At 47.2% G+C, this 11551-nt stretch overlaps 1 protein-coding gene across 1 annotated transcript; it reads right to left on the bottom strand.

Annotated features, from left to right (window-relative positions):
• Nucleotides 1-7677: 7677 nt before the first annotated feature.
• Nucleotides 7678-8258, bottom strand: LOC133361483 (uncharacterized). Its single transcript, XM_061580401.1, has one exon. It carries the CDS (start codon nucleotides 8256-8258, stop codon nucleotides 7683-7685), a length of 576 nt encoding a protein of 191 aa, XP_061436385.1. The 3' UTR covers nucleotides 7678-7682.
• Between the last annotated feature and the right edge of the window lie 3293 nt (nucleotides 8259-11551).

Genomic DNA, 11551 nt, shown 5'->3' with positions numbered 1-11551 from the left:
TTACAATCTGAGTAGAACGTTTCGCCAGTAATTACAACTAGCTTCATCAGGCAACAGCCAGATTTGTGGAGACATTCACCTGTTTCGTTCCTTATGTAGAGGCGTAGATGTGCTGCCTGTTTTTTATCATTTGCCTGTTATCATTCGCCTGTTATCAAGTTAAAAGTAGAAATAGTTATTATTGTTGTAATCACGTTATAAGTATAAATAATTGTTATTTCGTTAAAAGTAGAAATAATTATTGTTATCAAGTTCTAAGTGGAAATAATAATTACTGTTCTCATTCGCCTGTCGTTTCATTTGCCTGTTGTTATTTTTCGTCTATTGTTATCAAGTTATAAGTAGAAAGTTATTATTATTGTTATCATTCGCCTGGTGTTGGTAGTGCACGTCTCTAATCCAGCACTGTGGAAGGTAGCGAGGGTTGGTGAATCACCGCACAATGATGTTGGCAAATCACCTTCCCGTGGGCGTCGAGGTGCCATAACCTGACTCTCCAGGAGAAGGCAGTAGAGCAAGTGGACTAATCGCAGTGGAAGGCAGCAAGGGTGAGTGGATCACACAGTGAATGTTGTGAAACCCCCTTTCCGTAGGCATCGAGGTGCCTTCTCCTGGCTGGCTGGCCAGGAGAAGGCAGTACAGAAAGTGGGATAATCGCCATCTTTGCCTGCACGGTTTAAAGTGCTGCCCCTCGTATGCGTGGGTTTTCTCCAGGTGCTCCGGTTTCCCCCACTTGTGTAAGAACTCATCATTCATACGTCGAAAATGTAAAAAAACAATTCAGGACCCGACTGTGACTCAGTGTGGATTTCCTGGACTAAGTCTATTTTATTATTATAAATAATTAAAAGGGCTGTTTGATGACACGACTAGAGAGCTGGCTTGCACTGCAGGGAACTTAATTTTCAACTTGGATTCCGCAACCCTCAATGGCCATTTTAAGTTAAATTTGTGCATGTAAGACTCGCACAAACAACCATACCCAGAAACCCATAGACTCCAACAGAGACCCATACATTCCTATAGACACTCAGACTTACACAGCGACCCCATACGGCATACAGAGACCGATAGACATGCACAGAGACCCAGAGCCTCACACAGAGATCCATACTCTCAAAGGCCCAAAAACTCACACAGAAATCCATAGATTCGCACAGAGGTCAATAGAATTTGAATTTGAATATTTATTTATACTGGAGGAATCTGATAAGCTATAACGATCTGTTTTCACAGACGTCCAATCGGGTGGGTCAGAAAATAACAACAAAAATACAATACAAAAACATCACAGGAAAGGTAAACAAATTGTTTCGAAATATACAAATTAAACTGAACTCTTTTTATCTTACCATAGACTCATACAAACATGTTGGACTCGCACAGAGACCTTAACCACTAAACATCGAACAATTAAAACCCTCTAAACTTCTAAACCCCTAACTATCTAAATCCATAACCATCTAAACCGCTAACCCTCTCAACCCCTTTACCCTTACAACCCTAATCTTTAAACCCCTCGCCCTCTAAAAGCTTAACCTCTAAACCCCCAAAACCCTAACCATCTCAACCCCTATCCCTCTAAATTCCTATACCCCTAACCCTCAACCCCTTTACCCTTCAAACCCTCACTCTCTAAACCCCTTATACTTTTAACCCTAACCGTCTAAGCCATTAAAAACCAAACCCTCTAAACCCTCTGAATCCCTAACCCTCTAAACCTTGAAACCCTAACCTTCTAAAACCCTAAATCCCTAACATTCTAAATACCAACCAATCTAAACCACAACCCTCTAAAGAACTAACCCTCTAGACCCCTAACCCTCTGAACTCATAACCTCCTAAATCCTCAACCTCTAAAACCCTAACCCTCAAAACCCTAACATTCTAAAACCCTAAATCTGTAACCTAATTTTCGATTTAAAGCTTTCGTGACTGCAGGGATTCATCTTCTAACCTAATCCCAACACATTTAAACCTCTACCCTCTAAAGAACGAACCCTCTAGACGCCTAACCCTTAAAACACCTATGCCCCTAAAATGCTAACCCTCTAAACACATAATCCACTACACCCGGAACCCTCTAAACCCATAAAGGTTTTTTTTTGTTAGATTATGTAAATATAAACGTGTCGTTAAACCAACCACCACCCGAAACAGCCAATTAGTAAAATTTGTCACATCAACAAAAAGTGCCATTTAGTGTTGGAGACTAACCCAAAAAAAAACTTTATTATGGACAATATTAGTTGTGAAAGTCTCGGTGTTAAACCCTCAACTCTCAAGCCACTAAACACCTAACACTGTAAATCACTAACCCTTGAAACCCCGATACCTCTAAACCCCTAAACACATACCCTTATAACCTCAACTACTAACCATCTAAACCATTCAACATCCAACAACCTCTAAACACGTAACTCTCTAAACTTTAAAGCGATTTGAAGCGTGTTTTATTTTGGGGGGGGGGGGGGGGGGGCAGAGCTTTGTGACGTCATATTTAAGGGGGGGGGGTCTGACTTTTCGTGACGCCGCGTGACGAGGGGGGGTGGGGGTCAAAAATCGTCCAAAATCGCGTGACGTCATTTATGGACGGCCCCTCGTTCGCTCGAGTGACCTGGGAAGTGAGCTCACTCCCTGACACCACACTGCGTGTCCCCGTTTTAAATTCAAGTGGTGAGTGAAGAAAAAAACAAGTAGACTGTTTAATCAAACAGTCTGAAGTGTTAATAGACTGATATTATTTTTGAACACTTCAGACTTTTTTAATAAACATTGTCAACTTTAGAATATCATTGGTGAGCAGCTATGAGCTAAATTGGATAATGATTCACACTTGGTAATAACGTGTGCCTCTTATTACTGGCCATTGAAATGAATAAACATAACTTAATCAAATACATGTTATGTAATAAGTTAGAAAAGTAAAAAAGTTTCGTCCCGCGGGACTGCCGGATGAAGACCACCACATTCCCTATCAGTCATTAAAGGTTGTGATCATACTTCACCACGCTGGTCATGTTAGTCGTGCCCAGGAATCCAACTCATGTGGCCAGGTTCAGACAACAGTGCGCTAACCACTACGCCCACTGCTCCACCCATTTCTAACCGTTGAGGTAATAAGTAATATTTAAAAGTACTTTTTTAAAAACACGCTTTAATGAAATGTACCGTATTCGTAATGGCAGAACTCCACGACTCCAGGACGTGGCCCCGAAGCTTGCCATCACGTCAGGGGCCGTGCTGATTTACAGCCAACATCAGTTGAGCGTGGACAATGAGACCCAAGCCGAAACATAACATATAAAAAATTATGTTTACAAATATATATTTTTTATGTTTTTTATGATAGAATATAGTATTGTCATCAGTATGACATAAATATACCAAGTTTTGCAGTCGATACCACATTGGGAAGTGGGTTAAAATTCAGTTACAAGATTTTAGGATACGACAACAACAACAGACAGAGTGAGTTAAATAAAAGCGTGTAATAATACAAAGACATCACGTTTCTAAGCATCTAATGAACAGCGGTGTTCGGGCGGCAAGAAGCAGTTCATGGGAACGCTGCGAGTCGCAAGAGGTCCTTTCCCCGAGCCCTGCGCGATGAACGAATGAAATGGACAGCGCCTTCACTCAAGACGCTTGACGGAGCTCACGACACGATGACGCCATAAAAATGATGGCTCTGATCCTTGAGGTTTGCAGGACGGCTCCTGGTTCGTCATCCCCATATCTTCGGCAGTCGCAGGCTGGAGGTGCTGATGGAGCCGAGGGAGCCGACGGAGCCGAGGAGAGGAGGCCGTGATGGCGGGAAGGAGGCTGTGATACACTCACTCATCTTACACTGACTCACTCACACAACATACACTGACTCAGTCATACATCTTACACTCACACAACCACTGACCCATTCACTGATCATACACAATTCACTCATCATACACTCACTCATCATACGTTGACTCACTCATTATACACTCACTCACACTCTCACTGACTCACTCACTCATCTTACACTGACTCAGTCACTCAACATACACTGACTCAGTCATACATCTTACACTCACTCACACAACCACTGACCCATTCACTCATCATACACAATTCACTCATCATACACTCACTCATCATACGTTGACTCACTCATCATACACTCACTCACACTCTCACTGACTCACTCACACATCATACACTAACTCATCATATGCTGACTCACACATCATACACAAGGAGTGTCATGCTGCCAGCTATGGCTACAAGTTCGGTCGTACATGTTATGTATATCGTTTATTGTTAAATTAAGAATCACAGTTCCTATGGTTACTGTTACATTGTTTTTATAGCTTTATTTTGGTGATTTAGAAAACATATGGTTAATCTAAATTGTCTTATGGTTGTTTGTTGTTTGACTTGCATCACACTGTGATTTGTGCCCACAGGGTTGTAATACGTTTTTTTTGGAAGATTTGCTGGTTTATCGAGGATGTTTCTTTTCTCTGTTCATATTTTGTTTGTTGCGGTTGCACCCGACTTAAGAGCCGCATGGCTCACAGGGCTATACCAAAGAAATGAAAAATTAAATGATAAGTGGTGAATGTTAAGGCTTTAAAATGCAGTAACACGTTTCATTTGCTTCTGTGGAGCCAGTAGTTGTATCATCAGCTGCGTCTAGGGATACTTTTACATCGTTAATAGGCACGTTAAATCGTGCAATCGTCCGAAGATGAAAACTCGGGCAACAATATTAAACTCGAGTCAAGAAGAACTGCTTGAAGCAAGATGTAAATTAGGTCGCACAATCCGAGAACATTTAACGGTAACGACACTGTCTGATCCCAAACTATTTTATTGCACAAACGTGGCGATTGGATCTTAAGAATATAATCATTCGACTATCAGCCTCGGTTCGTGCATCTACAACATATTTATCAACATTATTCAATGAAAATCTGATATATTAGACAACAAACCGACTAAACAAACAATTCATGAAATCATCAACATCAGGCCACCTTCAATCAAATAACTAATTACAATGCGTACGGCAAATACATTGATCAAGCTGTCATAGATTTATACCACAAGGCATTCGATGATATGTCCTGTATACACCATCCGTAGTTAGCGATTCTTAAACAACGAGGAATGTAAATAATCTGTGACTGAATAACACGAGCAGTGAAGGTAACGCCGCATCACCATCGTGGTAACGAATTCAGAGAGAATATCAACCCTAAACAATTTACACATTTACATTGCGCTGATTACATTGTCCTGGTTTTCATATAACAAAAGTAGATTTTACATTTTATCAAAGATTTTATCGAGCAGTGCAAAGCTAGGAACAAATTGACGACAGTTTACGAGAACATGTGAACACAAACGGTACCAAAATTGAGTACGTTGATGAATCTTCTTGGTTCTTTCGGTAAAGTCACGTAGAAGGGAAGTAATAAAATAATAAAAATTAAACATAATAAAATTATTCTCACGACGTTTCGGCCACAACGCAAGCAGCCGTCCTCAGGTGAAAACCAGGTCCGTCGAGGCGACAGAGTCTGAATGAAACAGCACACGAGCTTGGAGCATATATATAAGCTGGGCGCCTTGACAAAGGAATTTGCATATCAAGAGGAAGAGCTGCAGCAGCAACTGCAGCTCCCTTTGATGCTGTTAATCCTGCATAATGCACATGCATATGTAGTACTAATCACATTCCTGCATTTCCCATAAATATGCTAAATTCCTCTTGATATGCAAATTCCTTTGTCAAGGCGCCCAGCTTATATATATGCTCCAAGCTCGTGTGCTGTTTCATTCAGACTCTGTCGCCTCGACGGACCTGGTTTTCACCTGAGGACGGCTGCTTGCGTTGTGGCCGAAACGTCGTGAGAATAATTTTATTATGTTTTATTTTGATTATTTTATTACTTCCCTTCTACGTGACTTTACCGAAAGAACCAAGAAGATGAATCCCTGCAGTCACGAAAGCTTTAAATCAATATTACGTTGATGAATTTAACCATTATGGTCAAACAATCTCATTTGTATGAAAGACGGGAACGACAAATGCTACAATTATCTACAGATGTTATACAATGTTTTGGTTCTTTCGGTAAAGTCACGTAGGTAGAAATACAAATTTATTTAATTTAAAATTGTATTTTATTTCTACCTACGTGACTTTACCGAAAGAACCAAAGAGTATGGATTCCTGCAGTCACGAAAACTTAAAATTAAGATTATACAATGTTGTTTGGTCTATAAAAGAATTTCTGAAAATGAGACGAGCCATTAAAGTGCCTTCAATGAAAAGAACTTGCACAGATTGCGCCCCTTTTAATTTACAGATGCCATTCACATATTTATATCTAAACCACGAGCGGTCAAAGATGACCCGTCGAGATGACGAGATGAACCCAAAGCATCCGGAGGCCGCGACGCGACGGCTGCAAGGAAAGCGCGGAACGGAATCAACTCGGGGGAGGCGTTTGCCCCCCAGTGTGGAATCACAGAGCGACAGCCGCCGTCGAATGTGAAACTCCAGTCCGCAGTTGAAGACGATGCGGATGTTCCCTCGCAGCGAGAGGCACGCGCAGTCGCGGGGCGCGTGCACGTGGACGCGACCGCGTTCTCTTCTTCTGCTGCTGCTACTTCGTTCGTGCGGCTGCTGATGCAGGTGCACAGCAGACGACTATGAAGTCAAATCCAGGTGGGCAAGCCCAGATCACCGCGTGAGAAGAAGCAGTGGTAGTGAGTGTATCGCTGCGACGTCTCCGTCGTGTTTGTGGACCGGGCATTGCGTCGTTACACGTTGCACGGTCTGTTCTGGATGGCCACAGTCGCAGGCTCCTGGAGAGTTTCTAATTTAACATTTGTGCATCAGGGTGTCCGCATCTACTGCCGTGGTTTGTGCAGTGGATGCGGTTGAGGGTGGACCGTGAGCAGCTTCGTGGAAGACCAAACCCAGCGATCTCTGCATTGAGTCTTTCACAACAAGCTGTTTCACGCATTGGTTTTTTTCCGGTAAAGACACGTATGTAGAAATAAAATAAAATGTAAATTAAAAAAATTAAAATGAATCACGACGTTTTGAACGCAACACAAGCGCTCATCATCAGGTGGAAATGGGGTGAAACATATAGCGAGGGAACACACAGGGGGACACCACGTACATGGCACACAGAGAACGGCAAACTACACATAAGCAAATGCAACAAGAAGATGGGAGACGAGAAACTCAACAGACCTTGGAACCATCACGTGATGCAAACCAGTCGGCCAACAACACAGTTAGACACTCACCTGGTTGACCACGTATTTCAAAAGACTGCTAAATCTCTCGTGTTCATCATCTGGGCTGAACATGCCAACGTGAAAACAGAGGACAGGGACTCGTGAACAGACACGAGGTACATACACAGAGAAGACACACAGGGAAAGATATACTTCTGGGCAGCCCCGAGGGACAACCAGAGCAACAGCGCACCAAGAGACATCCACACATGCAGAGGCACACACAGCGAGCTGTTTGTTTGAATGACGGCGTTCACTCGAGTGAATTCGTGACCAGTGGACACAACTCGAAGCCCCCCCCCCCCCCACGTGCACGAGAGACGCCGCCTTGGAGTGACACCGCCGCCGCTGCTGCCGCTGCTGCTGCTGCCGAGCCGAGCTCACTTTGTCCCCGAGGAGGCTCTGGAGTTGCTGATGAAGCGGGAGAGCTGCCCCACGCCCTCCAGGAGGCCCTCTCCGGTGCGGGCGCAGCAGCCCTGCACCAGCCACTCGCGCCCGTGCCGCGTCTTCACCGCCTTCACCGCCTCCGCCACCTCCGCGGTGGCCGCTGCCCGCGGGAGGTCCTGCTTGTTGGCGAGGAGCACGAAGGGCACCCGCGTCATCTCGGGGCTGTCCAGGATGGCGTCCAGCTCCGCGGGAGCCTCCGGGAAGCGCTCCCGGTCCGCGCTGTCCAGCACGAAGAGGAGCCCGTCCGTGTTCTGGAAGTAGTGCCTCCAGAGAGCGCGGATCTTCTGCTGGCCGCCCACGTCCCACACGGTGAAGGTGACGTTCCTGATGGGCTGCACGGTCTCCACGTTGAAGCCGATGGTCGGGATGGTCACCACGGATTCGTCGAGCTTGAGCTTGTACAGGATGCTGGTTTTCCCGGCCGCGTCCAAACCCAGCAGCAGCACGCGCGCTTGCTGAGTGAACATTCCGCCCAGCAGCGACGCCACTCGCGACGCAAGGAGACCCATTGTGACCGCTCGGCTCGGGCTGCGCCTCGGGTCGTCGTGCCGACAACTCCCCCCGGGCGAGCTCACGCGGGCACCTGCACGCGACGCGCTCCCAGCAGCAGCAGCAGCCCCTCGGCACCACGTGCAGGATGACCACGACGAAGACGGATCTCGTGCCGAGCTCGCGTCGGGGATGTCCCAATCGTCCCTTGCGATGACTGCCGCCGTCTGACTCGTCACTGCCGCGTTTATATCGGCGGCGGTGGAGGCGGTGGAGGCGAGAGACGGCGGTGACATGGCCCCTGGTGAGCTGGAGGTTCGTTCGTAGGCGCCACTGCCACGTGACGGCCCTTCCCGGCGCTCACCACGGGGACACGCGGCGACTTGTGTATCACGCGGCGCCTCCTCCTCCTCCTGGCGCCGCCCGCGCGGAGGCCCCAGGGCGGCGGTGGCGGTGACGGAGCCCCCAGGGCGCGGGGGGGGGGGGGGGCGACCCGCAGCTGCCCCCCCCCCTCACCCCTCTCGCGTCGCTCGGCCTCGCCCGCGATCACCACGCGTGGCCACGTACGGTGCGGAAGAAGTTCAACTTACACACACAGATACATACATACAACATACATACAACATACACACACAGTTACATACACAGTTACATATACAGATACATACACAGATACATACACAGTTACATACACAGTTACACACACAGTTAGACACACAAATACATACATACAACATACATACACGGGTACATAGATCTAATCACAGTTCCATACACACATACACGCATAGATACATACATACACAGATACATACACAGTTACATACTACACGTGTTTTGGGTTAAATCGCGTAAATACAAATGTGTCGTTAAACCCGCCACCACCCGACACAGCCAACTAGGAAGGGGTTTGTCACGTAAACAGAACGTGGCCAATTCGTGACGAGCACAGCACTAATCGGTTGTGTGCTGGAGAGCAAATCCACAACATTCACAACGAACTTACAGACTAACACACACAACACGACGCGCAATACGCGCAGCTGCCATGCCCGGGTAACAAACACAACAACGACGACACGCGACAAGCGAGGCGTCACTCTGGATTATCAGTGACAAGCGTTAACCAATCCGTGTTGAGTGATTTAGATGATAATTTTATTATTTTTCTCGCGCAAGTCCAGACTTGCTGGGGTCTCGCCTGCGCCGCCTGTGGTGTGCGTGCACCTTGGACTCGCCGTGTCCGCGTGCTGCGCTGACGCTCCCCACGCACATTCGACATTTCTCCTGCACGGGATCCATGCTCCGTAGCCCGTGCCCGCTGTCAACGTCTGCCCTAGGGGGGGGGGGGGGGGTGCAGCGAAGAGGTGGAAGTTGGAGAGGGATCCTAAATTAGCACCTCGGATTAGCTACGTACGGTGCGGAAGAAGTTCAGCACGCAGGCCAGTACAGTGCTGACATGAGGCAATGGCAGAGGTGGTGGTGGTCTCGCGTTGTCTGTCGAGGTTGAAGGTTTTTTGTTGAAGCCGCTGGGAACCCTCAGAGACAGGAGAGTCGGGGGCCGCCCATAAATGACGTCACGCACCTGGGGGGGGGGGTCAGACATTGTGACGATGTGTGACGATTGGGGGGGGGGGTTGAGAAATGTGACGTCACATCAAAATGCGCAACTTTAAATAAATATAGACAACACGTTCTACTTAATAAAATATACTTTTTAATAAATGTTTTCTCCTACAACATCAGAGTGCAGCGCCACATTAAATACGCACTACAATGACAATAGTTTAAAGCGATTTGAAGCATGTTTTATTTTGGGGGGGGGCAAAGCTTTGTGACGTCATATTTGAGGTGGGGGGTCTGACTTCTCGTGACGCCGTGTGACGAGGGGGGGGGGGGTCAAAAATCGTCCAAAATCTCGTGACGTCATTTATGGACGGCCCCTCGTTCGCTCGAGTGACCTGGGAAGTGAGCTCACTCCCTGACACCACACTGCGTGTCCCCGTTTTAAATTAAAGTGGTGAATGAAGAAAAAAACAAGTAGACCGCTGTTCTCTTTAAACACTGCAGACTGTTTTAATAAACATTGTCAACTGTAGAATGTGTCTTTGGTGAGCAGCTACGAGCTAAATTGGATGATGAATCACATTTGGTGGTGACGTGTGCGTCTTATTACTGGCCATTTAAATTAATAAACATAACTTCATCAAATACATGTTTTGTAATAAATTAGAAAAGTTTAAAGTGTCGTCCCGCGGGACTGCCGGATGAAGACCACCGCATTCCATATCAGTCATTAAAGGTTGTGTGATCATACTTCACCACGCTGGTCATGTTAGTCGTGGCCAGGAATCCAACTCACGTGGCCAGGTTCAGACAACAGTGCGCTAACCACTACGCCCACTGCTCCACCCATCACGTTTATAACCACTTGATGAACACTATCATACACAAACAGCATAACTCGTCAATACAGTGGTGTCTTAACGTGTGTTGGATCATGCCCCCCATCCAATTGCAATGACCTCGACTTAGGAACACAATCAGCTCCCGTGACCCGTCCGTAAAGTCGTCTACCGAGTGGCGACATTGACACACCGCACGGGGTACTCATTGTGTGGCTGAGTCGACCTAGGGGAGGCCCAGGACCGGTTCGGATAATCGTCACCAGTGTTGGCCGTGGACGGGAATCCAACTCGGCTGGCCGGGTTCGTGGTCGCAGCGCGGCGCTCACGGCCGCACTGCCGCAGGGAAACTTGCCGGCAGGCCGCGCCCGCTCAGCGCTGATCCATCGCAGCGCCCGTGACGGGTCTTGATGCCCCGCGTGGACACGACCCCGAGCAGCCGGCACACGCACATCGTGACTCGCGTCGCCAGGGACGGCTCCCACCAATTATGGTGCAGTGTTGAGTCTATGGTGCAGTGTTGAGTCTATGGTGCAGTGTTGAGTCTATGGTGCAGTGTTGAGTCTATGGGCAGTGTTGAGTCTGTGGTGCAGTGTTGAGTCTATGGGCAGTGTTGAGTCTGTGGTGCAGTGTTGAGTCTATGGGCAGTGTTGAGTCTGTGGTGCAGTGTTGAGTCTATGGGCAGTGTTGAGTCTACGGGTAGTGTTGAGTCTATGGTGCAGTGTTGAGTCTATGGTGCAGTGTTGAGTCTATGTGCAGTGTTGAGTCTACGGGTAGTGTTGAGTCTATGGTGCAGTGTTGAGTCTATGGTGCAGTGTTGAGTCTATGGGCAGTGTTGAGTCTATGGGCAGTGTTGAGTCTATGGGCAGTGTTGAGTCTACGGGTAGTGTTGAGTCTATGGTGCAGTG

This window comes from Lethenteron reissneri, unplaced genomic scaffold (genome assembly GCF_015708825.2).
Source record: "Lethenteron reissneri isolate LAM-NWPU_2019-01 unplaced genomic scaffold, ASM1570882v1 scaffold_1105, whole genome shotgun sequence".
NCBI classification, from domain to species: Eukaryota; Metazoa; Chordata; class Hyperoartia; order Petromyzontiformes; family Petromyzontidae; genus Lethenteron; species Lethenteron reissneri.
Note: the sequence above shows the minus strand (reverse complement) of the source record. Positions and strands in the feature narration are given on the sequence as shown.